General features: G+C 61.0%; 2 protein-coding genes across 2 annotated transcripts; both read left to right on the top strand.

The window, feature by feature from the left end:
* On the top strand, window positions 1-13,095 carry LOC125960605 (uncharacterized). Its single transcript, XM_049695144.1, has 4 exons — window positions 1-544; window positions 9,901-9,966; window positions 11,919-12,255; window positions 12,802-13,095. The coding sequence occupies exons 1-4, from the start codon at window positions 399-401 to the stop codon at window positions 12,859-12,861; spliced, it is 609 nt and encodes a 202-aa protein (XP_049551101.1). The 5' UTR covers window positions 1-398; the 3' UTR covers window positions 12,862-13,095.
* Window positions 12,883-26,881, top strand: TTLL10 (tubulin tyrosine ligase like 10). The gene is made up of 11 exons (XM_049698530.1): window positions 12,883-12,892; window positions 12,963-13,095; window positions 13,138-13,329; window positions 14,236-14,307; window positions 14,805-14,890; window positions 15,195-15,414; window positions 16,308-16,479; window positions 16,984-17,124; window positions 23,565-23,681; window positions 24,042-24,104; window positions 24,449-26,881. The coding sequence occupies exons 1-11, from the start codon at window positions 12,883-12,885 to the stop codon at window positions 25,220-25,222; spliced, it is 1,980 nt and encodes a 659-aa protein (XP_049554487.1). The 3' UTR covers window positions 25,223-26,881.
* Window positions 26,882-27,670: the final 789 nt, after the last annotated feature.

Raw genomic sequence — 27,670 nt, 5'->3', positions numbered from 1 at the left:
AGCTGCTGCCGGCTGTCCTGGCCAGTGGCTCACACGCTCCACTGCAGCCCCTGCAGACGCTCCCTGCCCTGGTTTTTGTTCAACCTGGCCCGGCGGGCGGGCGAGTCGGGCGAGGCGGGGGCAGGAATGTGTGCAGGCCCGGCGCCCGCCCTGCCGCTGCGTCACTAGTTGCCTCCCTCCCGGCCTATGGGAGCCCAGGGGACACACCTGTCGGCCGCCAGGAGTGGAGATTGGTTGGGCCCAGAGCAGACACCTGCGTGGGGAGGGGGGAGGCCCTACATGTAAGGCGAGCCGGGGCCTCGCTGCCTCTTCCCTGCCCTGCCCCGCACCACCTCCATTGTTCCCAGTCGCTCTCAGAACTTTCCCCAAAGGCCCGGCGAGCCGTCCACTGCACACGCATGGACCTCGGGTTCCTTTGTGCGGAGCCTCCGAAGAGGGCGGCGGGCCGCGGGTCTCCCCAGGCAGCAGGCGTCCCACCTTGGTTGTGGGCAGGTTGGGCCGAAGCCAGACCTGGGCGCCCAGGCCACGGACCAGGGGCTGACAGGTACTCGGGGCGACCAGCACCAAGGCTTCCCTGGCGTCCGTGCAGAGGCCCGGTGGGTCCCAGGTGCAGGGACGGGGCTGGGCTCGGGCCGAAGGCAGGGGTGGGAGCGGCCTCCCACCCTCGTCCTCCAGGCCCAGATCCTGTCGGGGCAGGTCAGTGAGGGAGGTGGAGGTGGGGGAGCCTGAGGGCGCCGCCCTGGGCCGAGGGCCTCCCCCGGCACCAGCACTGTGGGCCCCTGCGCCGCCCACCCAGGGAGGATGATGGCGAGCGATGGTGACAGTGGCCCATCGGGCCGCAGCGTCCGGCGGGGCCAGGGCTCGGGGAAGGGGGGCCCTTCCTCTGCGCGAACGTGGGCCCCGGGGCCGGGTGCGCCGGGGATGCAGGGCGTGGAGCCGCCCCGCGGCCCAGGGCGGTCAGGGTGCACAGGCCACGTCCGCAGCGCCAGCACCGGCCGGTGGGGGTCTTCCCGCCCGGCCAGAGGGCAGACTGGGCTTGCCAGCTGCGGGTTCCCGCCTTCCGCCCGCCACAGGACGTTCTGGAAAGCCCTCTCCCGGGTCGGCCACTGAAGTCCCGGTGCTGAGGCGTCTCTTTGCCCGCAGCCGGCTGCTGGGAAGGCCTGAGACGCGGGGGCTCTGGCCGTGGGTCTCCGTGCGTCTGCTCCCGGGCAGGGCTCGGTTTCGCCAGTGGCCACGCTGGTGCCGGCCGGAGCGCGGGCCGGAGCCGGTCTGGCCCGGATTCGCGCTCTTCCTCACCTGCCCCCGTCTGAGGAGGTGCAGGCTGGCCCCCGCCCACGACTCGGTGACCGGGGTCAGGTCCAAAGTCTGTTCTAAAGATCCTCCACCTAAGCTCGAAATAGCAGCCTCTGCAGCAGCCACGCGAGCACCGTCCCGGAAGGGCGGCCGCGCTGCCCCGGCCGAGCACACCCAGCCCTGAGCGAGGTGGCGCGCGAGCTGCTCTCCCAGCCCAGTCGTTGGCTTTCTTCCGCAGTTTTGAAGCTTAGGAGATGATAACCTCGATGTGACAGAAGGCTAGCTCTCTCTGAGGCATAATATAGGGTTCATTGTTCCTGATGAACGAAGCTTCTAGGGCAGAAGGACAGGCTGTTTTAATTAATCCACTGGGAGCATTTTAGGCCTTTTTAGGCTGAGCATCTAGAAAAATAGGTCGGTTTGGTTTTCTTTTACTTTTGTCTAGTAACTCAGATGAAATGCTTCAAAGTTAGAGCCATTGGCAGCACGCTGAATTAGGCAAAAGAAGTTTTGCATTTCTGAAAATGCAAAGCACCATAAAATATGGACGCAGTCCACTGTGCATTTTCAGACACGTTGATCATCTGCAAATACCTTCTTTGCAAAATCTGTTTGGTGAACTTAGGAGACGGCAAAACAGCCCGTGGAAGCCGCCAGCCTCCTGAGGAGCCTGCTCTGGCCTCCGGTGTGGGGAGGGCGCCCCGAAGGGCCGAGGCGGGGAATGGCGGCCTGGCCTCAGACGCGCCCCAGCGTCGCCTGCTCTGCGCACAGGGGTTGGGTTTCTGTGCTTTGTTCTCTGTGCGGCCTCACCATTGATTAAGGCCCGTCGGGCAGGTTAACCAGCCTGTTGGTTTTTCATGCTGGGATCGTGTTCCCCACCCCACCCTGTCCTGTGCAGGTGGGTCCTGCTGGGCCGGGCAGGCTGGGCACCCTCCAGGTGGGCTGTTTGCTCTCCAGACAGGAGATGCTCTGATTTCTCAATGTCCCCACCCGAGCCTGGTGGGAATGGTGATGGTTAACCAGACCCCGCACCCAGGGGCCACACGCTGGCTTCACTCCTGCCAACAACTGGCTAAGAAAGCACCGTTGGGGGCACTGAGAAACAGGCTACATTTATTTTCACTTTTCATCTCAGCCAGTGAGACTCGCCTGCCTGCCCCAAGCCACACGGCCGCCCAGGCCCTTGACCCACAAGTGAGCTGTGCTGGGGCCCGGCTGGGCCTTGGTCTTTCCTTGTGTATGTACAGGTTCTGGGTTCAGGAGGAGAGTGGGATTCTGTCCTGGGGCTTAAGAGGGAACACTCTGCTGCCCACCAGCCCCAGGTCTCTGCCTCCTAGGGGAGAACATAACAGCCGATACGCTGGCGGGCAGCGGACAGCGGGACTGGCCTGTCCACCTGGCTTGCAGCTGGGCTGGCCGGGGCTTGTGGGGTCTCCCGGGCCCTCGGGGCTCCCCAAGTAGGGCTGGCACGGTGGGCTGGCTACAAGGAGGGATGCTGGGCCCCTGTCCCAACCCTGTGGCCTGGCGGCCAGGAGTGGAGCTGAAACTGAACTCAGCTCTGAAAGTGAAGTCTAAATGGTTTCACTCAGCTCAGAAAAAAGCGAATTGACTTTACGGGTCTGAAGGATGGACACTGAAAGGCGAGGTTGAGCCAGGAGGGGCCAGAGGGGCAAAGGCCTGGATCCCGGCCATGGGCACCACTCTCGGAGCCTGGACGTGGTCACCTGGAGGGTCCGGGCGCCTATGAAGCCCACTCCCCATGCGTGTCCCCCAAGGCCAGGCCTAAGTCAGGTCAGGCCCTGTGAGAAATGTCGCCTGTTCCCGAGCATGAAGCCAGAAACCGGGTGGACCTGGCTGAGGCCCAGGGCTGGGTGGACGCAGTCTTTGTGGTGGTCAGTCTGGCAGCCTCGGGTCGGGGGGATCAGCACAGGGCCCAGGCCCCTCCCTGCAGCCTCTGCGGGTGGAAGGTGCCAGAAACCTTGAGAAGCTGCCCTGGCCAGCTCTCCAGGCCTGCGCGCCGCCTGCACGGGGACAGTCCCCCAGGGCAGGGGGCCGGGGGTCTGCAGCTCCCTGCAGGGGCCCCCGGTGTGGACCCTGAGAAGGGCAGGGCCCCACCTGTCCTGGGGGTGACTGCGAGATTGGCTTGGCCGCCGCAGGCACCTGGGGGTTGTTGCCCTGTATTCTGCCTTTGGGGGCTGCTGTCCCACCTGCTCTGGGGCCGGACCCCAGACCAGTGGGCACACAAGCCACAGTGACCGCCAGGTGCAGTCTGGCCCGAGCTACCCCTCTTGCACCCCTCCTGCAGGCCCAGCACCTCCTCGCCCGCCCCTGGACCTCACAGCCAGCAGCAGTCAGAACCCCAGGGCCACACAACAGTAGGGCGCTGGGGACAGGCTGCTCGGTGAGAGGTGGGGGCCCTGGGCGCTGGGGACAGGCTGCTCGGTGAGAGGTGGGGGCCCTGGGCCCTGGGAACACCATCCTGCTTGCTGGTCCCAAAGCTCGTCCACGCTCCTGCCAAGGGCGGGAGGGTGGGCACTGGAGACCGTGCTGGGGCTGCACTCGAGAGACAGAGCCTCATACACACTCGTGCTCACCCAGGACCCCGGGGCTGGGCCTGTCCCTGCGTCGGCTCAGCGGGAGGGTCCCGCTCTGCTCCCGCCCCTAGGCCCTGGGCTCCTGTGGGCAGGACACCCTGCCCCCCACAGGCGCCCACCCCATGCCCGGAGCTGGTGGCCCCACTGGGCCGGCCAGAGCTGGCTGGGCAGGGGGTCACCCTGTGGTCCTGGCCTCCAGAGGCTTCTAGGCGCTGCAGCCCCGCCTCCCCCCGGGCTGACCCCCCACGCATGGCGCCTGCCTGGCACTGTGGCCTCAGGGCACACACTTGCTCCAGCCCCGGCCATTCCGGGCCCCTCCCCACCTCAGTGCCCTAAGACGCCGTGGCTCCACCCCAGGCTACTGGGCGCCCCTCCATTGAGTCCCCTCTTCACCCCAGACGGGCGGCCCCCAGACCCCATTCGGGACGGCCATCGCCATCTTACTGGGCAGCATTGGATGGTGCCTGGTCTCTAATACTGCCTGGTAATGATGACGGTGGGGCCCTGCTCGCAGCGACGGGGCCGCCCTCCCCCAGCCTGGCCCCGGGCCCCGACCTCTCCCACGCAGGCCCCACGCCAGCCACAGCCCCTGACACCCACAGTCAGCTCACCCACCCTGTCCTGTCCCAGTGGCTGCCGGGGGGGGCTCTAAGGCAGAAAGTTGGCTTCGGGCAGGCCCCGTCCCCAGGCCCGGACGTGTCTGCGCCCCTTCTCAGCCTCCAGAATCAAAGGCTTCCTGCAGCTGCACCGGGTGCCCCGCCCCCAGTCATCCGGGATAGGATGCTCGGGTTCCGGGCCCTGCCCATGGCGCCCAAGCAGGTGCTGCCACCACCCCTGGCAGGTGTGGGCCGAGTGGAGCGGCGACGAAGGCCTGGGCCCGGGTGGGTGGGCCACTCCACAGGCCAGCAACACCTCCGGCCTTGGTCCCGGGTCCGCGGCCCCAGGTGCCCTTGGCTCTGGGAAAACAGGGAGCAGCACGCAGGCCTCCCTGCCTGCACCTGGGCCCTCCCTGCGGGCCGTGGGGCGCCCACGTCCGTCCCGCGTCCTCGGGCCGAGGCACACCTGGGCCTCTGTGGGCATCTTACCGGACAGTGCTGGATTTCTCGGCTCGACTCTAACACTGTCTGGTAACGATGTTCAAAGGTGACCCACCACCTGCCGGGAAGTGGCCCGAGGACACGCGGTCCTGAGCTCCTGGACTCCAGAGCTGGGCCGAGCCCCGGGCCAGCTGGGGGACGGGCAGACGGCCTGTCTCAGCTCTGCAGCCCGGCCCAACCAGGGAGGCCTCTGCCGACCGCTGCAGGGCCGGTTCTGCCACATCGGGGCCCTCGGTGCTCCCCAAGGGACTCGGGAGGCTAGGGCCTGAGAAGGGCCGCCAGCCTGCAGGCAGGCTCCTGTGCATCCGCCGTGGCTGGGCCTGGGTTCTCCCCACGGAGTGGCCGGCGGCCTGTCAGCAGCCACACAGAGAAACGCGCCTCTGGCTGGAACAGGGCTGGCAGCAGGCAGCCCCCACTTTCCCTTCCCGGGCCCTCCCGTCCACCACACAGGGTCAGATGTCCACTACGGCTGTCCAGGGCACCCCAGCTCACCGCTGGAAGGCGGCCTGCCCTTAGAGGTCCCAGTCAGCTGGGGCCGTGGGCGGTCACCCCTCTTACTCCTTCGGTCCACTGGGGACGTGGGGGGGGACAAGGGTGTGTCCGGGTGCCTGGAGCAGTGGACGTTCTGTGCTGCACTCCCCACCCCCAGCCCCCGCAGTGTCATAGGCGAGATTGGGAACATTGTCCCAAACCATCAAGGCCGGGATGGTCTTTTGTTTTATCTTTTTGATCTGAAGCCAGGACACCAGCCCCCAGACCTGCCGGCATAGGCACAGGGGTGACCCTTCTGCCCTGGGCCCCAGTGGCTCTCCCACAGGAGGAGGCTCTGCCCCTGGCCCGGCTGTTACTCATTAACCGGCCGAGGGCCGTTCCGAAAGCTGCGAGGGCGCCGCAGCCACCTTGACCCGGGACCGAGAGCAGGGACGCCAGGCTGCCCCCCAGCTGCGCCCACAAACACGTGTTTGGGCTGCTGCCCAGACGGGGTCTGCAGGAAAGCCCTCCTTGGAGCAGCCCTGGGCCAGGCCACCAGGGCTCTGGGGCCACTCCACGGACGAGGAAGCTCTGGGGGTCCTGCCACTGAGCCCTCCCACTTCCTCACGGTGCGGCGGGACAGGTGGTAGGGGAAGCCCCAGGCGGCTCTGGGGGTCCTGCCGCTGAGCCCTCCCACTTCCTCACGGTGCGGCGGGACAGGTGGTAGGGGAAGCCCCAGGCGGCTCTGGGGGTCCTGCCGCCGAGCCCTCCCACTTCCTCACGGTGCGGTGAGACAGGTGGTAGGGGAAGCCCCAGGCCCTCCCAGAAGGGCCGCCGATGAGCCTGCCTGCACCAAAGCCTGCCGATGGGTGTCTTACCAGACACGGTTAGATCTGCTCCTTCTGTCTAATACTGTCTGGTAATGCCGTCCATCCACGGCCTGATCGCCACCGGCGGAGGGGCTGCTCACCGGATGCCTGGTGGAGGGGAGGCCGGGGTCCGTGGGTCCCAGCAGTGGGCCTGAGCCGGCTGTACACTCCTGCCCAGGCGCAAGCCCTCGTGTGCCCCCAGGGCACAGGCCACGCCTGACCACCCACAGCCCCCGTGTCCCTGACTGGGGGAGCCCTGTGACGCCCCACAGGGGATTTCTGTCGCAGACACAACAGACTGTTGGTGTTATAGTGGGGGGGCTCCACGGGCGGTGGGCCCCACGCTGAAGGCTGGCGAGCAGTTGGTGCAGCCCCCGTGCTGCTGGCACTGCCACTGGGCCGCAGGCAGCCGCATCCCTGGAGCCCCCAGGAGCCTCTCCAGGAAGGTACCCTCATCCCTTGCCACCCCACACCCACACCAGGCAGGGGCGGCGGGTAAGGGGGACAGGACAGAAGCAGCCCTGGCCCCAAACCCCCAGCCCAGGCCGTGGAAGGGTGCCCGTGGCTGGCAGTGCCCAAGAGACGCCCCAGGATGCCCTCTCCCCAACCCCAGGTGGCACCAGAACCCTGGAGGGTGCTAGGTGTGGAGACCCCACAGGTGAGACCCCTCTTCTTCCTTCCCCTGGGTCCCCACAGGCGCAACTCGGGACCTGGGCGGTCGGGGGACTCTCCAGGTGCCGGGCCAGGCTGTCACCCATGCACGCTGGGCAGAAGGCCTGGCAGCCCCTGCCCGCTCCCTTCTACCCACAGAGGCTCAGCAAGACGTCCTCTGTCTACAGCTGCCTCCCAAACCAAACTTCCGGATGCCGGTCCCACCCCTGGCCTCGTGGGACCAGCCCCTTCTTCCCCTGAGAATTCCAAGGAGGTCCTAGGGTCCCAACCCACGGCTTCGCAAAGGCCTGTCTGATGCCTCCGACCCAGGGCTCTGCAGCCACAGCCAGGGCGGAGGGGACCGTCCCTCCTCCCTCCTCCCCGCCTTCCCTCCGTCCTCAGCACCCACTCTTTCCTGAGCGCCCTCTGGGAGCCGGTGCAGTTCTAGACACTGGGGGTTGGGGGGGGGATGTCCCTGAGAGGGGGGTCACAGGCAGCAAGGAGGCTCCGCGCAGGACGAGTCAGCTGCAGGGGCTGCCGGTGCTGCAGAAGCCAGGGCAGTAGAGGTGGCAGCAGGGTGGGGGTGGGGTAAGGGTGGCCCAGAAAGGTCTCTCTGAGCAGGTGGCCAAGCGGGAACCATGCAGGAGCCCAGCAGAGGGGCCCAGAGGCCGCACGGGGGCCGGTGAGGAGAGCTTCCTGTTCCAGCCCTGGCAAAGGCACCAACTCCCCGTGGGGAGCCAGGGCCTGAGCTGCCTGGGAGACCCACACCACAGCTGCAGGAGGGGTGCTGGGCCTTTACCCAGCGGGGCTGGACCGCCCCGTCTGCCTCCAGGCACTGGGGCCAAGCCCAGCCAAGCCCGGTGGCACCCGGGGAGAGGCATCCGCCCTGCGGGGTGGCCGGTTAATGATTGGCTGCCTTGTTCGGGGTTGTAGATGCCACCGATGGCCCAGTCCCAGGCCGTCGCGGGAAGGGCTGCCCCGGGCTGGCGCCCACACCAGTGTTTCGGGTTATACGGCAGCTTCTGAGTTTGAGCTCTCGCTGTCACCACGTGGGCAGGGGGCCGCCTCCCCAGAACCCACGGGGAGTCATAGGGCAGCAGGGTGGTGGGCTGGCCCAGCTCCTAGGGGTCTGGGCCTCTAGAAGGGATGGGGAGTGGGGCATGGGCTCCGGGGGAGGACGACCTGGGGGTTCTGAAACTCTGTGCTCAGGCCAAGGGGAAGACAAGTGGCCTGCAGGTGACCAGGGGATCCACTGCCCGCCCCCGGGTGCTGCACCCAGCAGGCCCAGACAGGGGGCCACCAGCTCCCGAGGTCAGGCTGCCTGCCCCTCAGTCCAGGACTTGGCTGGAGGAGCTCTCCGCCCCTCCAGAGTAACCGACAGCTACCCTCGGGCAAAGGGGTGTCAGACCACAGTGCAGCAGAACGGAGCCCTGCAGGCCCCCAACACCTGGTGCAGGCAGGCACACAGGTGGGAGTGCGTCAGCCTCTGAGCGGGGTCAGGGAGGCCTCCCCACAGTGGGGAATGCCACCCGGGACCCTTAAAGTGAGGGGGCGCTTAAGGGGTGCATTAATTTTCTGGGGCAGCCACAGCAAATTACACAAACTCGGTGGCCTGAAACAACGGAAATGTATTCTCTCACGGTTCTGGAGGCCACCTGCTCCCTCCGGAGGCTCTGGGGCGGGTCCTTCCTGCCTCTCTCAGCCTCTGGGGCTCCAGGCGTCCGGGAGCTTGTGGCCGCATCCCTCCGGCCGCTGCCGCATCTTCAGTTGGCTTCTCCCCTCTGTGTTTCCTCCGCTCTCCCTCCCTCTCCCGAGGCCACTGGTCGCTGGATTTAGGGCCCATCAGATAATCACATCTGCAAAGACGATTTTTCCAAGTAAGGTCACACGGCACTTTCTGGGCCTTAGGACGTGGACACACATGGCACGGGGACCACCATCCACCCTACAAGAAGCAAGTGAAGGCTCCCTAAGGAGAGACACCCTGGTGACCCATGCAAGGCTCTGGAGGACAGAGGCAGGGGGCCATGCAGGGCAGCCAGCGGCCCTCCCACACGCCCTGGCCTCCCAGACCTGGGCGTGAGCTCCTCTCAGCCCCTTGCGGAGGCACGGGTTTGCTGAGCGCCCACTTTCTGTTCTGTAAAGAGGCCGTGGTAAGGGGAGATAAAATAACACAGGTAAAGCACACTGAGCACACAAACATAATGGGTCAGGCCTGGGGGCCTGGCACAGATCTGGGGATCCTGAGAAGGCTCGGGAATGTCCCGGGAGGACGGAGGACCCAGGTGGGGGCGGTGCCCATGCCACCCCTCCTCCAGCCTTGGCCGCTGCCCCTGGTGCCCGGCCTCCTGCCCTTCCCCATCCACCTGCTCCCCTCTGGGTCATGGTTGCTAGGAGACAGTTGCCTGGTCACCACTGTTGTTTCCCTGGCACAGGGCTCACACCACCTTGTCGGGCAGGCAAGAGGGGCAAGCGGGCCACCAGCGGGGGTCCTGGCTGGCCCTGAGGGCTGGGGCCTACCGTCCCTTGCCCCGCCCAGCCCCCTGGCCCCAGGAGCCCTGTGGGTCCTCTCGGGACTCTGCCCAGGAGCGTGAGGGAGGCGAGCGAGGGGAGCGGACGGGTGCCTGGCTGGGCAGAGACCCCCAGGCCAGGCTGAGCAGGGCAGGCCTCCGGGCGTGGCAGCCCCTCAGGACCAGCTCCTTTGCTCAGGACCAGGTCTGTCTCCCAGGACCGACCCCCAGAAGGGACGGCCTCCTAAAGTCTGCGGGGACCCACGTCCCCCCAGACAGCTCAGCCCTGGCCAGAAGGCACCAGCCTGACGAGCAACGAGAGCACCTCCTGAGCCCCGCGTCCCCAGACGTGTATTTGGAGGACGGACCTGGCAGGACACGGGTGTCACCTCGTTTTCCTGGATGTTTCCTTCAGGTTCACGAGGGTCTTCCATTCATCACACCGGAGCGCCATTTCCCGCCAGACTTTTTACCTGACCAGGTAAAAAGTTTATTTAAAAATTCGTTATAAAGTTGTTTCCACCGACCCCTCCCTGCAGTCCTCGCGGAGGGCCTGGTGCCGTCACCCCCCCACCCCCGGGCAGGGCCACTGCAACCCGAGCTTCACCACCATTGATAACGGTTCGGGAACACCTTTCAGCACAAAGCTTGCTATTTAGAATTAGTCCGTCAGAGAGACTCTGAGAAAGGCAATTGCTCGGCAAAGGCTCTGACCCCTGACCCCGCCCGCAGCCCCGCAGGCCACCATGTCCTGCAGCCCGGGGCACCCGCACCGCGTCCACCACACGCGTGCACGCCCAGAGCAAGGATTCTTTTTCTTAATTTCTGTTAACTTGAATGACAAGAAATAGTCATTCATGGCCTGTTTAATTCTTCGTGGAAGAAATAAGATATCAGAGTTAAGACAGGCAAACAGAGGCACAGGCTTACAAAGCTTGCTCTGAAATCCGGCAGCTCCGTGCCCACCTCCCGGCTCCCGTTTCCGGGAGCGCTCGCTGCTGGGTCCGGGTTACCCCGCAGAAGTTACCCTTTGCTGGGCTGTGGGGGCCGGGGCTCCCTCCCACCTCCCACATTCACGCTGTAACCCCCAGTAACGCTCCTTGCAGGCGGGTCACTGCCCTGCTCGGCACCGGCCTGGCCCTCTCCGGCCTCACCGTCGTCACACAGGCCCTCCTCCAACATGGGTGACCAGGCAGCTGTGTGCATGTGTCACACAGGCCACTGGTACTCCCAGCCCACTCTGCAGGTGGGGAAACCGAGGCACAGAGCTGATCCACACCACAGCCCCAGCTTCCTTTCCCAGGTCCGGCTCAACTGGGGAATTCCCTGAGGGGGGGTCTGAAGACCTCCCACCACGCTGGGCGGCTCACAGGAGCCTTGCCTCCGGCTCTGAGGTGTCTCCGGCTCCGCTGGGTGCCTTTCCTTCTTTACATTCTCCTTTCCAGCACACTTCCTCGCCTTGAGCTTCTCACGAGGCTGTGCTGCGTATTTCCATGAGCTCGTCCACCTTGTCTGTCCCTTTGTTCTAACCGTCCAGTCCTGCCCCAGCGTATTCCCAGGGCTGCGTCCCCTGCCTCGGGCTCCGCCACCACCCCCACCGCCCGGCCTCTCCTCGCAGGGCCCTGTTTCTCTGTCTCTGGGCGTCAACCTGTCGCTCACACCTGGGGGCCTCCATCAGATGTCTGTTGACTCAGTGGCCGCTCACGTGGGAGTGCTGGGGCAGAGTACTGACCGTCATCCTCCTTGGGGGCCCCCATCCCCAGCAAGGTGCGGGTCTCCCAGGCAACGCGGAGACCCACGCGCACACGCACGTGCGCACCCTCCCCGTGCTCAGCAGGCTCCTATCCCCCCCCCACCCCCCCCCACCCCCCCCACCCCCCCCGCAGTCATGCTGGGCGGGGTCCAGCCGCCACAGAGGAGCCCTCCCGTTCTGGGTGGGGCAGGGCTGGGGAGGAGACGCTTGGCAGGGGGGTGAGAGCCTCCCCGCGCCCCGCCCCGCACCCAGGCCCTGTAACCACGTTGACAGCTGTTCCCAGTTTACCCTCTTCTGTCCTAAGTGGGGAGAAAGGTCTTGGCCAGCATCTCCTGGGTGACCGGCTGGTTTGTTTGCAAAGCGACTGTCCTCTTTGGAGGGCAAGCTGCCAGCCCCTGGTATGCAAATGCAGGAGCCCCTCTCTGCCTGCCAGCTCCCAGGGTACTGGCCTTTCCACTGCTTGTGTTTCTTCAATCTTTCGGAAAATCCTAGCCTCCCAAGCAGCCCCCAAACTGGGAAGGACCTGTCAAGGAATGGCTAAAACTCCCTAAAATGTTCCCGAGTTAGCCACACAGGAAAGGAGCCCTAGGGAGGCATCATCCTCAGGGCGGGGCCTCCTCATGGCCCTGTCCTGACTCTGGGAGGGGACTGCTCAGGGCTGCCGCCCCCCAACCCCGCAGGCCTGACAGCAGCCCTCCTAACAGCCGGCAGGGAGGCCAAGCGCAGAGATGCCGACACCAGATGGACAGTCCCTGCAGGCCCCACAGTCACCACAGAGACGGGAGCCACCCACAAGAGGAAGCCCAAATCCAGGACGCTGGGCAGCACCCCTCCCCGGGCAGGGCGGGCCTGACTGCGTGCCCAGTTCAAGGGCTAGGACCACGGGCCGCCCAAAGGGCCCGCAGAGGGGTGGGGGCCACGTCTTCCCAGAGGTGCCCCCTCACCAGTGCCCCAGCGCCTGTGGCCCGCAGCCGCACCCACTTCCTCCACTGCCAGGGACCACCTCCTCGGACCCAGGTTGGCACAAAGAAAGGCAAGCGGTCAAGGATGGCAGGGGTCCGGCGGAGCCGCCCCTGGGCACCAGGTGTATGCAGCCAGGGCCTCCCCAGGGACAGGCACCCCATCCCCAGGAAGGCCTTCTCACGGGGGGACCACACAGCCATGCCCGGGGAGAGGGGCCAGCAGGAGGCCATGTGCTGGGTGTGGGATCTGGGCCAGCCGAGTAGGGCAGAGGACAGCAGAGTCGGAGTCTGAACAGGCGGAGAGGGGTCTCCCTTGACTGCTGTGGGCCACCCATGACGTCATGATGGACATTGTGACCCCCGCCCTCTGGGCACGTCCCTGCGTCACATCTGCCCCTAGCTCCAGCCTCACACCTCAGCCTCTGCCCCACACAAAGCCCCTGCCGTTGGTAAGGAGGGACCCTGCCCCCTTTCTCCTAGGAGGCCCTCTGATTGGGCCTGAGGCTGGGCTGAGATGGGCCGAGACGGCTGGGGGGACTGCACAGGGGTTCCAGTCAGATTCTGAGTGGACGCCCCCTGTCTGACCCCACCTTGTTCACAGGCTGGGCCCATGAGAGATCAATGGGGAGCCACCGAGAGGAGGGGCTCCTACGTCAGCTAAGCCAGCTGGACCAAGACGCAGATGGGCTCGGGCAGGGCCCAGGGAGGGGCAGAAAAGCCACCAGCTGGGCCAGAGCCTCTGACCACCCACTCTGCCCGCAGAGCTGGATGATGCTGACACTGCCAGGCCCCGGGCCGCCCTCCTGGAGAAGCACCCGCTGGAGGGGGAGAAGCAGCGGCCCGGCACCGGGCAGGGCCCCTTCTTCTACATCGGAGGCACCGACGGGGCCGCAATGTGAGTGGGGCCTCAGGCTGGGTCCAGCCCCACCGCCTGCAGGCCCCGGCCCAGCCTCGCTCCGCGGCCCACAACCCCGCGGCCCCCAGGTCACCGCCGCCCCTCGCCCCTGCAGAATCAGCTCCTATTGCAAAAGCAAGGGCTGGCAGCGCATCCAGGACAGCCGGCGGGAAGACTACAAGCTCAAGTGGTGCGAGGTCAAGTGCAGGGACACCTACTGCAGCTTCCGGGAAGGTAGGGGCGGGGCCAGGCTCCTCGGGCGGCCCTCCACGCGCGCATGCGCGGTCGCACGCTGCCCGGGCTCTGTCGCGCCAGGTGAGCAGCTGCTGTACCAGCTCCCCAACAGCCAGCTCCTTACCACCAAGATCGGGCTTCTCAGCGCCCTGAGGGAGCACGCGCGTGTCCTCAGCAAGACCAGCAAGCTGGCCCCCTGCGCACAGGCCAAGTGAGGATGCCCTGGCCCCCCACCCCGGCGGCGCACCCCGCACCCGACGCGTCAATCGCTGCTCCTGACCGCCCTCCACCAAGTCGGTCCGCCTACCCGCCTTCCCACTGACCCAGCCGCGTACCACCCATCTGTCTCCACCCCCAATACCGGCCACCATTCCAGCCACCCAGTCCACGGCCCTCCAGCGGTCCTCACACGCTCACCACAGAGCCGCCCACTGGTGTCCTGCATTCAGTCACCACTGCCTACCACACCCACTGCCGTCCACTGCACACCCATTCCTGCCCCTTGGCCCGCCCCTCCCCCCGGAGCCGTGCCCGACCCACTCGATGTGCCCACTCCTCTTCCACTCACTTGCCCGGCCATTCACACGTCTGCCCGCCCATCCAAACAGCCACCTACCATCTGCCTCCCTCGTCCACCCCCCACCAGGCAGGCAGCCACCCACCCACTACCTGGTCATCCACGACACCACCCAATTCTGTCAGCAGTTCTGGTCCAACCCCCTCCAGGCATCCGTCTACCCACCAGACCACTTGCCCATCCACCTACTTCCATCCAAAATTCACTTATCCACACACCACCAGTCTACCGCCAAGCCCCCACCCACTCCCCACCTCTCGACGCCCCCATCCATTCTCCACACACTGAGCAGCCACTCAGGCCAGGTCCTGTGTCCTCCTGGGGTACAGATCTGGAAAGGACACGACACCCGCCCCAGAAGAGCTCATGTGGAGCAGCTCAGGACACCTTGGGCCACAGAGGTAGATTCCCCCAGCCATTCTGCCCTCAACTGAAGGATGGCCTGGTGCTCGGTGAAAGGGGTTACAGGGCATCCCAGGACAGGGGATCCGTGCTGACCGCTCATTGCATGCTGGGCACTGTCCTGGCCTGGAGACCCAGCTCTGAACTGACCACTCCCGAAGGCCCGAGAGCAGCAGGGGGAAGAGCAGGGAGGTGGGAGGGGTTGGGAGGTGGGTGAGGCAGCCTGCAGAGAAGCCAGGTGTGCAGAGCCGGAAAAGCGTGCTCCTGGCCAGGGAACAGAAGGTGCAAAGGTTCTGCACAGGAAAGAGCTGGGGGCCGGGGGTGGGGGTGTGTTTCAGAGGAAACCAAAGAGGGCAGGAGTGCCTGGAGCCCAGCGCAGCTTCCTAGCAGACACTCTCCCTCCAGCCTACCCCAGGTCAGACCCCCAGAATGGCTGACCAAGCTGGGGGAGGGGGACAACCCTCCCAGTGTCTTCCCCACCTCCCTGCTTCCCCAGCGTCCTGAAAATGGAAGACTTTTTCCCAGAGACCTACCGTCTGGACATCAGGGACGAGAGAGAGGCTTTCTTTACCCTCTTTGATGGTGAGAGGCCCCTGGACGCCAGGCCCGCTCTGGGGAGACCGGTGCAGGGCTGGACCAAGGTGGGAGCGAGATTAGGGCGGGGCCAAGGCCCTGGCGAGGCCGAGGTGGGGCGTGGTCAGGGAGTGGAAGGGTGGAGCCAGGGTGGGTGAGGTCAGGGCTGGTGCTGAGTAGATGCTGGGTGGGGGGGGGGGGTCATGGCCGGACCTTAGTGGAGGCCAAAGCCTGCAGGGGCGGGGCCGTGGCTGGGAGCGGTCAGGACGAGGCAGGGATGGGCGGGGCGAGGCAGGCTCCCTGGCTCGGGTAGCTCTCTCCGCAGAAACCCAGATGTGGATCTGCAAGCCCACCGCCTCCAACCAGGGCAAAGGCATCTTTCTGCTCCGGAACCAGGAGGAAGTCGCCGCCCTCCAAGCCAAGACCCAGAGCATCGAGGACGACCCCATCTACCGCAAGATGCCCTTCCGGGCGCCTCAGGCGCGGGTCGTGCAGAGGTTTTGCGCGTGGGCACCCCGAGGGGCGTTGGCCAGGTGGGGCTGACCCAGGCCCGCTGGTGCCTGTGAGGCTCGTGGGCGTCGCGGGGCCCACAGAGGAGTCCTTGGTGGTGGAAGGCTGCGATGCCCCCAGCTGGGCCCCTGTGTAGCCAGAAGAGGTGGGGTTTTCACATCCAGTCAGGATCTCAGAGGATATACCCTCCCCCCCCCCCAAACACAGGAGGCTCCTGGATGGTGTGGGGCAGGGAGGGCTTGGTCAGCTTGTGCCCCAGCCTGGGTCCTGCACCCTCTGACCTGCAGGGAGCCCGGCTTCTCCCCCATCCCCCACGCATCCAGCTGCAGCCTTCAGGCCCACAGGCAGAGCCGACCACCCCGCCTTGCTCCCTCTGCCTCTGGGAGGGGTCCAGACCCTCAGCCTCACACCAGGGGGCACAGTCGAGCCTGAGAAAGGTCCCTTCGGACTTGCCTATCTGCCAGTGTGGACCTCACTCCTGCCGCAACTGCTGTCTGCCACCCCAAGCAGCTGCTCCCAGCCGCTGGGTCTCTAGACCTACAGCTCTCTCCACTGGGATGTCCCCTCCCTGCCTCTCCAAAGCCACCTGCCCTTCAAGGCCCAAGGTCACCCCTCCCTCCTTCTCCAGGCAGTCTTCCCAGCCCATAGGGCCCAGTCTGCTTCTGCCTCCCAGGCTTCTAGCGAGGGCTGCGCCCTGGGGTGCCCCAGACACACACCAGTGGGCTGAGCTCTAGGGGCCAGGCCCTCCTTCCCAATTCCCTGATGTGTTCAGGCTCGGAAATGTCCCCTGACCAGTGGACACTGCGCCCAGCCAGGGTAGGGGACCCACAGCTCACACCTGAGACAGGTAGCAGGGGTGCTGAGGAACTGGCAGGCCCAGGTGGGGGCACGGGCCAGACTAACCACGCCTCCCCAGGTACATCCAGAACCCTCTGCTGCTGGATGGGAAGAAGTTCGACGTGCGCTCCTACCTGCTCATCGCCTGCACCATGCCCTACATGGTCTTCTTCGGCCATGGCTACGCTCGCCTCACCCTCGGCCTTTATGATCCCCATTCCAGCGACCTCTGTGGCCACTTAACCAACCAGGTAAATGCCCCACACAGGTGAGGGCCCTCCCTGCAGCCTTGGACAAATCACTGCTCAAGAATCCAACTGTAGACATGGCCCAAACCCCGAGGTGGCCTGGGCTGCCCCTGCCTGCAGCCAGCACTGCCTCTCACCTTCAGCCTCCGCTGGGCATCCTGGTGAACAGACTGAGAGCCGTGGCCCCGACCCCCAGCTCAGCTCCCTCTGGGTGTGGGTCAGGCCCAGCAGGGGTGGGGGCCAAGGGCAAGGGCCTCCGTGAGGACCTCAGTTCACGGATGCTGTGGGCAGAGGTCTCTGTGGAAGGGTCTCAAAGGGAGGTGTCTGGGCAGTGGCCCTCCAGGAGGATCTGGGGGTACTTCTCAGGGGCAGGAGGTGCTGGGGCAGGGGCTCGGTGTCCCGAAGGAGCGGGACCCCTGTGGGGTCTCTGGTGGCCGCGTCGGGGTGAGGCTCTCGTCAGGGCCCCCCGTGGGGGGCCGGGCCTCCAGGCGCTGCCCTGCCTCCCAGTTCATGCAGAAGAAGAGCCCCCTGTACCTGCTGCTCAAGGACGACACGGTGTGGAGCATGGAGCACCTTAACCGCCACATCAACGACAAGTTCCGCAAGGCCAAGCGCCTCCCCCGGGACTGGGTCTTCACCACCTTCGCGGTGCGTGCGCGCCCCGCCCACACGGCGCTGGGAGGGGCCAGGGGTCGGGACCGTCAGTCCCTGGGCGGGGCTGCCGTTGGGCGTGCGCGCAGCGGTGGGTTCCAGGGACCCTGTCCTCTCCCTCTTTCTGAAGCAGATCATTCGCACGACACAAAAGTCACTCTGTGAAAGTACAGCTCAGTGGTTTTTGGTGGACTCTCAGAGTTGCAGGATGGTCACCACTCTAATTCCAGAACACAGTCGCCTCCGCAGAAAGGAACTCGGTACCCACTGCCCTTGCCAGCCCCGGCAACTGCTAACCCACCTCCCGTCGCCGGGCGCCTCCCTGCTCGGGGCACTCGGCGTCGCTGGGGCCACATGCTATGCGCGTCTTCCTGGCTTCTTTCACTGAGCGTGGCATCTTCCAGGCCCCTCGCTTCTCTCCATGACTGAAAACTATTTCATCGCACAAACGGACCACGACTTATTCGGATAAACATTCGTCAGTTGATAGACGTGTGGGTTGTTTTTACTTTTTGTCTGTTATGAGTAATGCTGCTATGAATATTCATGAACAGATGTTTTCAGTCCTCTTGGGTATAGGTCTAGGAAGGGAACTGCATGGTCGTAGGGTAACTCATGTTGAACTTTTTGAGGGACTGCCAAACCATTTTCCACAGTGGCTACAAGGTTTCCCATTCCCACCAGCAATGTATGATGGTTCCAATTTCTCTATATCCTTGCCAACACTTGGTATGTTTCTTTTTTTGTTTAATAGTCATCCGGTGGGTGTAAAGTGGTGTCTCATTGTGGAGTTGATTTGCATTTTCCTAATGATAATGATATTGAGCATCTTTTTACGTATTTGTCGGCCATTTTTGTATCTTCTTTAGAAAAACTTCTGTTTAGATCCTTTGTCCACTCTTCCTTCTTAGGCTGTAGAGCTCTTTATATATTCTGAATGCTAGACCCTTATCAGATGTGTGATTTGCAAATATTTTCTCCCATTCTGTGATTTCTCTTTTCACTTTCTTGATAATGTCCTTTGTTTGTTTTGTTTTGTTTTGGCCGGGCCCCTCGGCTTGAGGGGTCTTAGTTCCCCGACCAGGGATTGAACCCCCTGCAATGGAAGTGCAGAGTCCTAACCACTGGACTGCCAGGGAATTCCCCATAATGTCCTTTTTTGCATAGATTTTTATGAAGTCCAATTTATCGATTTTTTTCTTTGGTTATTCATGCTTTGATGTCATATCTAAGAATCCATTGCCATTTCCAAGGTTGTAAAGATTTACATCTATGTTTTCTTCTAAAAGTTTTATAGTTTTAGCTCGTTTTGAGTTAGTTATTGTGTAATGGTGGGAGGTAAGGGTCCAACTTCAGCTTTTTGCATGTGGCTCTCCTGTTGTCCCAGGACCATTTGTCAGAGAGACTGTTCTTGGCGCACTTTTGAAAATCAATTGACCAGATATGTATGTGTTTCTCCCTGGACTCTCAATTCTATTTCATTGGTGTGTATGTCTATCCTTAAGCCAGCGCCACGCCGTTTCGGTTGCTGTAGCTTCATTCTCTTAATGTGCTGTATTACAGAAATTGATTATCAGGTGTTGAATCACCCTTGCATTTCCGGGATAAATCTCACGCAGGTGTAGCATATTGTCCCTTAAATATGCTGCTGGACTGGGTTTTAGTACTTCACTGAGGATTTATGTGTCTACCCTCATAAGTAATATGGTCCACAGCATTATTTGCTTGTATGTCTGTCTGATTTTGGACATGTTCCCTTCTCTTCTATTTTTGGAGAGTGTGTGAAGAGTTAGTGTTAATTCTTTAAATATATTTGGAAGGATTCACCAGTGAGGCTACCTTATTGTGGACTTTTCCTTTGTGGGAAGAATTGTTATTTTTTTAATTATTACTAACTCAACCTTTATTTGTTAGAGGTTATTCAGATTATCTATTCCTTCCTGGGTCAGACTTATTAGTTTGTCTTTCTAAGAATTTCTCCACTTCTCCTAAGTTGTCTAATTTGTTTCGAATACAGGTACTCATGGTATTTTATGAACAATTGTAATCATTTTCATAATCATTTTCATCTCTATGTAAGTCTTTCTTTCTTGATTTTAGTAATTTGAGTCTTTTCTCCCCTTTATCTTGTTCAATTTAGCTAAAGGTTTGTCAGTTTTGTTGATCTTTTCAAAGAGCCAGCTTTTGGTTTCATTGATTTTCTCTGTTGCTTTCTATTCTCTATTCCATTAATATCCACTCTAATCTTTATTATTTCCCTCCTTCTTGCTTTGGGTTTAGTTTTGTTTTGGTGTGGTTTGGGTTTTTTGTTCGTTTTTTGTTTTTGTTTGTTTGTTTGTTTTTCTTCTAGTTTCTTAAGGTTGAAGTTTGGGTTATTGATTTGATTTGAGATCTTTCTTCCTGTTTAATGTAGGTGTTTACAGCCATAAATTTCCCTGTGAGCACTGCTTTCACTGCATCCCATAAGATTTTGTGTGTTCTGTTTTCATTTGTTGCTTGTGTGTTAATTTCCACATATTTGTGAATGTTCTAATTTTCTTTCTCTTATTGATTTCTAATTTCATTCCATTGTGGTCAGAAAACATACTTTGTATGATTTCAACCCTTTAAAAAGTATTGGGGGCTTCCCTGGTGGCGCAGTGATTGAGAGTCCGCCTGCCAATGCAGGGGACACAAGTTCGTGCCCCGGTCCAGGAAGATCCCACGTGCCGCGGAGCAGCTGGGCCCGTGAGCCATGGCTGCTGAGCCTGAGCGTCTGGAGCCTGTGGTCCACATATGGGAGAGGCCACAACAGTGAGAGGACCACGTACCGCAAAAAAAAAAAAAAAGTATTGAAACTTGTTTTATGTTCTAACACATTGTCTATCCTGAAAAATGTTCCACACACACTTGAAAAGAATGTATATTCTACTGTTGGGTGGAGTGTTCTATAGATGTCTTTTAGGTCTAGTTGGTTTATAGTGTTGTTCAAGTCTTCTATTTACTTGTTGATCTTCTGTTTAGTTGTTCTATCATTGAAAATGGGATACTGAAGTCTCCAACTATTATTACTGAATTGTCTATTTCTCCTTTCAATTCTGTCAGTTTTTGCTTCATGCATTTTTAGGCTCTGTTGTTAAGTATATGTATGTTTATGATTATTACATATTCTTGACTTATTAGAAAATGTCCTCTTTTTTCTTAATGTCCTCAATTTTTGTCTTAAACTCTATTTTATCTGCTATCAGTATAGATATTCTAGCTCTCTTTTGGTTACTGTTTGCCTGATATATATATTTTTTTAATTTTATTTATTTATTTATTTTTGGCTGTGTTTGGTCTTGGTTGCTGTGCACGGGCTTTCTCTAGTTGCGGCGAGCGGGGGCTACTCTTCGTTGCCGTGCACAGGCTTCTCATTGCAGTGGCTTCTCTTGTTGCAGAGCATGGGCTCTAGGCACGTGGGCTTCGGTAGTCATGGCATGCAGGCTCAGTAGTTGTGGCTCAGGGGCTCTAGAGCTCAGGCTCAGTAGTTGTGGTGCATAAGTTTAGTTGCTCCGCGGCTTGTGAGATCTTGCCAGACCAGGGCTTGAGCCTGTGTCCCCTGCATTAGCAGGCAGATTCTTAACCACTGCGCCACCAGGGAAGCCCTGATATATCTTTTTTTTATCCTTTTACTTTCAACCTATCTGTGTCTTTGAATCTCAAGTGAGTCTCATAGATAGTGTATGGGGGGGAGGGGAATGCATCCTGACAATCTCTTTTAATTGGAAAGCTTACTCCATTCATATTTAATATAATTACTGATAAGTTAGGATTTACATCTTCTATTTTGCTATTTCTTTTTTTTTGAATTTTATGTATTTTTTTATACAGCAGGTTCTTATTAGTTATCCATTTTATACATATTAGTGTATACATGTCAATCCCAATCTCCCAATTCATCACACCACCACCACCCGTGCCACTTTCTCCCCTTGGTGTCCATACGTTTGTTCTCTACATCTGTGTCTTTATTTCTGCCCTGCAAACCGGTTCATCTGTACCATTTTTCTAGGTGCCACATATATGCGTTAATATACAATATTTATTTTTCTCTTTCTGACTTACTTCACTCTGTATGACACACTGTAGGTCCATCCACCTCACTACAAATAACTCAATTTCATGTCTTTTTATGGCTGAGTAATATTCCATTGTATATATGTGCCACATCTTCTTTATCCGTTCATCTGTTGATGGACATTTCCATGGTTTTTAATGAGAACTGGTTGTTGGTCTTATCGAGGAGCCTTTATGATGAGTCGCTTCTCTGTGCTGATTTCAACATCGTCTGTTTGTCTTTGGAAAGTTTGCTTATGCTGTGGTGGATCTTTTTGAGTTTATCCTCCTTGCAGCTCACTGGCCTTCCTGAACGTGTAGATTACTTTTCATCAAATTTGAGAAGTCCCACTGCCATTATTTCTTTAGATATTCTTCCTGACTCTTCCTCTGCCCTCTTTCTGGATCTCCTTATGCATTTTGGTCTGCTTGACGGTGTCCCACGGGTCTCTGTAGCTTTATTTTTCTTCATTCCTTTGACTTTCTGTTCCTTAGACTAGATAATATCAATTGATCTATCTTTGAACAACTCCAATGGACTGTTGGACCCCTGTAGTGATTTTTTATTTCAGTTCCTATAATTTTCAACTCCAGAATTTCTATTCAGCTCCCTTTTATAATTTCTATCTCTTCACTGGCATTCTCTATTTGGTAAGACATTGTTCTTGTATTTTCCTTTAGTTCAAGTGAGGTCTGCCATGGAACCATCAGACACATCACAACAAATGACTCCAGTTCTTTGCCAGACAGGTCTGTTCTGCTATCTCCAGTACCAAGAACACAGGCTTTTTTCAAGGCACTGAGCTGGGATGCCAGGGATAAAGTCAGGGCAAGTTAAAATGCTACAAAGCTTGCTGTTCTTACCAAGATTTAAGATTTTACTTGAGTAAACACTCTTCATGTTGCTGGACGCCTTTGGTTAATTTCCAGCATTTTGAGAAGGTTAATTCTGACAAATTTGGCCAGTTTGGGCTGTTTTTATGTTGCCTCTCTTGAACCTGCTCAGCAAAGCTTCTCCCTGTTGTTTCGCTGAAATGCTCACTGGAGTGACCTCTATGCTGTCAAACCCAGGGGTCAGTCCAGCCCTCTTCTCCCTGACCTGTCAGCCAACTTTGGACACAGCTCCTCACTCCCCATGGCTTCCAGGACCTCGTCCACCCCCCCTCCGCCCCCTGTGCTGGCCCCTTGGCTCCGCACTGCTGCTCAGGAGGCCCAGGGCTCAGCCTGGCTCTACTCTTTATCTGCTGTACCCACTGATATGTACTCTTTGTCTTTATCAGACATCGCCTGAGTTTAAATTCCATCTATGTGCTCAAGACCCCACATTGAAACATCCGGCCCTGACCCCTCCCCTGAACTTGAACCCTGGCTCCCAGCACCCCATCTGTAGGCTCACAGATGTCTCAGACTCCATGGGCCTCCTCTCCTTCTCCGCTGATGCGGGCTCCATCCTCCCAGAGCCTCAGACCAGATACCTAGGGATAACCCTGCATTCCTCTTTTCACAGCTCACCATCCTTTCATCAATCAACCAGGCTGGCTCTACCCCAGCACAGACCCAGCATCCATTCCACCACCTCGGCTTACACAAGCCACCCATATTTCTCACTGGAGCTTTGCAACGGGGCCCTTCAGTCTCTCTCAACATAGCAGCCAGAGGACCCTATTAGAGCACGGGTCAGATATGCCCTCCTATGCTCCACCCTCCAACAGCTCTGACCTCAGGGTGAAAGGCAAGGTCTTCCCATGTCCCCGAGATGTGACTGGTGCCACTCTGGTCTCATCTCCCACTGCCCTCCTAGCTCACTCGAGCCACAGCAGCCTCACTCTGTTCCTCCAACACCTTGGGCGTGCTCCCACTTACAGCCTTTGCTCTACCCAGGTGTCCCATCCCCACCCCACAGCTCTCCCTTTCAGTCTTCACCCATTGCTCACTCTCTGGCCCACCCAGATCAGACGCCTTTCCACACCACCCAGAACGCCCCACCTCTCACCCTGCTTCATCTTCTCCATCAGCATGTATGGCTTCATGTGCTGTGCAGAGTGCATAACGATTTACACATCACAACTGTTGTCTCTCTCTCCTACGAGTGAGCTGCTCAAGGGCAGAGACTCCTCGTAAGCTCTCTCTACTCTCGACCCCAGTACCTGCCACGCAATAGGAGGTCCACACGTTTGTGAAATGAGTAAAATGAGAGTGAAGGAGTTTCTGGCTGTGAGCCTGTGACCCTGAGAATGTGAAAGTGCAGGCACTGGTGGGAGCGCAGGTGAGGGGTGGGAATGTGGCTGTTCAGGCCCGGAGGGTGTAATCAGGGCCCACAGGTGACATCCTGTCTCCACCCCCCCCCACCCTACCCACAGAAGCGGATGCAGCAGATCATGGCCCACTGCTTCCTGTCTGTCAAATCCAAGCTCAAGTGCAAGCTGGGCTACTTTGACCTCATTGGTTGTGACTTCTTGATTGATGAAAACTTCAAGGTGCTGCTGAGGCGTCCCGGGGTGGGGTGGGGTGGGCGGGGCCCAGCATGCAGGTGCAGGAGGCAGGGGCCCTCTGTGCACACCCTGACCACTCAGGCGGGCCCCTGGAGCAGGCAGTTATGCACCCTCCCTAGCCCTGGGGGTGGTGTGTCCACAAGGCTTCGCTCTTCCTGCAGCTGGGGCAGCCCCCAAGGCCAGACTCTCAGACCCTCAGAGTCTTAGCCCCTTGGGCAAATGGGGGAGTGAGGCCATGGGAAAGAAGTGACCTGCCCGGTCACCGGGCTTAATGGGGACCAGGGCCTCAGCCTCCTGCTGGCCAAGTGGTAGGGAGGGAGGTATGCTGAGCAGTGTTGGGCCCAGGTGTGGCTGCTGGAGATGAACTCCAACCCTGCCCTGCACACCAACTGTGAAGTCCTGAAAGAGGTGATTCCAGGCGTGGTCACGGAGGCTCTGGGTGAGGCCCCTACCCAGCCCCCAGGACCCTCAAACCGACCCCTCTGCCTGCCCAACCTCTCCCCAAGTTCAGACATCCACAAACCTAGCTCTCCAGCCCCCGAAAGGCTGCATGGCAACCCCACCCTCTGCTCAGGCCCCCACCTCCCAGCCAAGGTGATGCCCGCCCACGCCTCACCCCAACCCCTGGCCCATCCCTCAGCCCCGTAAACTCCAGCCCCTGGAACGCCATGCCGGGGAGGCTGGGTGCCCGCCCCTCCCTTCCCCCCACGCCTCCCCCGCCCCAGCCGGGCTCACCCCCAACTCCTCCCCAGACCTGGCACTCGAGACCTTCCAGAAGAGGCTGCGCGGCCAGAAGATGCTGCCGCTGCTGTCCCAGCGCCACTTCGTGCTCCTGCACAACGGCGAGGCAGACCTGTGGCCGCGCCCCGGGAGCTCCCGCAGCGTCCCCCGCCCGCCGTCGCCGCCGCCCGCCGCGTCCCCCGCTCTCCGCGCCGCCGGCAGGCCGGGCGCGCGCAGGCCCGCACCACGCCGGGGCCCCAGCGGCGCGCCCGGGCGGCCCTCCTCCGCACAGCGGCGCCCCCGGCCTCCGACCCCCGGCCCCGACGGCGCCCAGGGCGGGGACCCCGAGGCCCCGGGCGGCGGGGAGCCGGCGCGGGAGCCTTCCCCGGGGTCGTCGGAGGAGGAGCGCAAGAACGCGGGCCACCGGCGCCCTCGCGGGGGCCTATAAAAGCTGCTTTTTTGTTACAAACGCGACCTCTGCAGCTGGTCTGCGGGTTCCCCGCACACCGGGCCCCGAGACCCCCTCCGGCAGCCTCCCTGCGCCCCGTGAGCCGCTACTCCACTGCTGGGGCCCGTCCCTGGGGGGACACGAGGGTCGAGGGATGGGGGTGTCTGCCCGGCAGGAAAGGGAGATGAGGCCCCCCGTGCCCCTGACTCTGCCCACCGTGGGCTGCTTCCAGTTCCTGGGCCCCCTCACCTACGGCCCTCGTCCACCCACCCTGCAATCTCACAACCCACCTGACCTCTACTGCCTGGGTCGGTGGTCCCCAGGAAAGGCGCCCAGTGTCCCCCAGTCAAGGGTCTAGAGCCTCACGGACCCCTCTCGATTCCCATAGGAAGGCTTCCTCACACCCAACATGTTCCTCCGAGCTGCGGTCCCCGCCCTGCCCAGGCTCAGCTCCTTTCTGGGCCTTCGGAGCACCAGTGCCCTGAGCTCTCCTCCACCTGCGGCGCCCGGACTCTACAGCAGGCAGAGACCTGCAGAGGCCGGGAGGACCCAGGCTGTGGGTGACCGGCATATGGTCGTGGCAGGACAGCGCCCTGAGGGAAGTGCCGAGCCAGCAGGTCCCTGTGTGCCCTGTGTGCCCAGCCTCAAGGCTACTAGGAGATTCAGGGCCTCTCATGTGTCCACACCCCTGCCACCAAGCGTCCTGGGGCAGCCATAATCCCCTCTCCACCCTGGCCTTCCCCACCCCCCCCAGTCCAGACCCCAGGGTCTGGGCAGCCCCATCCCTAGGCCCACCCTAGCTGTCACACCGTCCCCCTGCCCTCACCTCTCCAAACGGTCACCGCCAAGCCACATGCCCTCCTCCTGCCCTGCACACCCTCACTCAGTACCTCAGCGGGCTCCACCAAGGGGGGAGGGGCCGCCGGGACCCCTGCTGTGCCCTGCATTGGCGTGCTGGTGGGACCCGAGGGGCACCGACCTGTCCTTCCCCGCTGCCCCCCCACTCCTTTCCCAGGGATGCAACGGCCACAGCACCGCTAGAGGGCGGCGGGCACTGACCGCCGAGCCTCCGGCCAGCCCACTGGAGGTATGCAGCCAGGGAGCCAGGGAGCCAGGGAGAGAAGAGCCAGATGGAAAGCGGGGCTCAGAGAGGTAGAGTCAGTCCTCCCAGGTCACAGAGCCAGTGAGGGGCCCAGGCCAGGGCTCACCTGCCTTGTCACTCACAGCCCACCCACCCTCCCACCACCACTGCACCCCGTCGTCGTCCTGCTGCTGTGGCCCAGAGTGTGGGGTCCCCAGGGCAGGAGCACACTTGTCACTGGGTGACTGCGGTCTGGGAACCCTGAGTCCCCCCCCCAGTATGTCTGGTGGTCTCTCCATGAGGGGTCAAGCCCAGCACTGCGTCCTCTGCAGCCTGCTGGCCAGCTCTGTGTCTGAAGACCCGTCTCCATCAGGGAGAGGTGGCCTCCTGGGTGGGCAGAGCACACCCAGGTCTTTGTAAAACCCACGCCTGTGTCTTCGGGGTCAGGACCACTTTCCTTGCTGGCATCCAGGACACTACACAGCCATGTCACCTCGGGGTCACCCCCTTAACTCGCCCAAGGGGCCTCTAGACCCCATGTCTCATCTCTGAGGCCTCTCCCACCCCCTCCTCACATCCTGCCCACGGGGCCTCTGCCCACGCTGTCCTGTGGCTCACGATGTGGCCCGTGGTGGCAGCAGTGCTGCTCCAGGACCTTCCAGCTCTCCTCCAGCCTCGGCGGGACTGTTCCCCTGCTGGTCAGGGCGGTGTCTACGGAGGCGACCCGATCCTCAGGGAGCAGCTGTCCCTGCCGCCTCCATCATCCCTGGGCCCTGAGTGCGTGCAATGGCCCACAGGGACTGTGGTGGGCTAAGAAGTGCATGTCCTGACTGGACCTCCGCCCCCGGGCTCCCCCAAAGCCCTGGACTGTCTGCTGCTCTTGGGCGCCTGGTTACCCCAAGAGCCTGGAGATCAATAAATGAGGTTTCCTTGCTACTCATTCACCCCAGGGGCGACGGCCACACCCTCACACCCCCATCTGGATCCTCTCTTGCCCCACCCAGCCCCCCATCGGGCTCCAAAGTGTCCTTGCCAGAACTGTGCGGGCTGCCAGGGAGAGGTGGGCAGGGAACCGAGTCTGGAGCGCTGTCGGCTATGGGGCACCTGGGCATCTGGAGGTAGAAGGTGCCCCGACATTCAAATGATGTGCTGGGCCCCCTGCAGCAGCTCGAGGAGCAGCCTCAGCAGAGGGGAGGGGGGGGGAAGCGGGGGGGGGAGGGGGGCACTCCTAGTGCCTGGGACGGGGCTGCCCAGCACTGCAGCTGGAGCTTGTAATCCTAGGCGAGAGCTGAGGGCCTCTGCCTCCCCTCCCCCTTGTCTGCCTGCTTGGACCCAGCACCACCCAGGGACCCCCACCATCCCTGCAGCCCCCACTGGAGGCCCTCACCCTGGCAGCCACTGGGGCCTCCCTCAGCGCCTGGCAGTCAGGGTTCTGCCCTGGCCAAAGAGCCCACGGAGCCCTGAGGACTCAGAGGACCCCCCTCAAACCCCTCTTCCCTGGAACGCATCTCCAAAAAGAGGGGTCTGGAGCAGCCATGGCCCGAATCACTGTCTCTGGAAAGCACCTCAGCCCCAAAGCGTCCTGCGAAGATGTCTGCCTCTCCACCTAGGTGTGGCTACTTCTTGGTGGGAAGGGGGCGTCCAAGGCCCTGCAAACCACAGCGGGGTGGGAGCTCAGCCCAGCTGCTGGAGGAGTGGCCCTGCTGCTGAAACCGTGGCGGGGGA

The sequence above is a fragment of the Orcinus orca genome, chromosome 1, assembly GCF_937001465.1.
Source record: "Orcinus orca chromosome 1, mOrcOrc1.1, whole genome shotgun sequence".
In the NCBI taxonomy this organism is placed as follows: domain Eukaryota; kingdom Metazoa; phylum Chordata; class Mammalia; order Artiodactyla; family Delphinidae; genus Orcinus; species Orcinus orca.
Note: the sequence above shows the minus strand (reverse complement) of the source record. Positions and strands in the feature narration are given on the sequence as shown.

Coding starts and splice junctions, on each gene's coding strand:
- TTLL10 (XM_049698530.1), top strand. Junction 14,891..15,194: donor TTTCTTTACCCTCTTTGATG/GTGAGAGGCCCC, acceptor TGGCTCGGGTAG/CTCTCTCCGCAGAAACCCAG. Junction 17,125..23,564: donor GGGTCTTCACCACCTTCGCG/GTGCGTGCGCGC, acceptor CCCTACCCACAG/AAGCGGATGCAGCAGATCAT.
- LOC125960605 (XM_049695144.1), top strand. CDS start 399: ATGGACCTCGGGTTCCTTTGTGCGGAGCCTCCGAAGAGGGCGGCGGGC. Junction 9,967..11,918: donor CAGACTTTTTACCTGACCAG/GTAAAAAGTTTA, acceptor CCAACCCCGCAG/GCCTGACAGCAGCCCTCCTA. Junction 12,256..12,801: donor GACCACCTCCTCGGACCCAG/GTTGGCACAAAG, acceptor CCTTGTTCACAG/GCTGGGCCCATGAGAGATCA.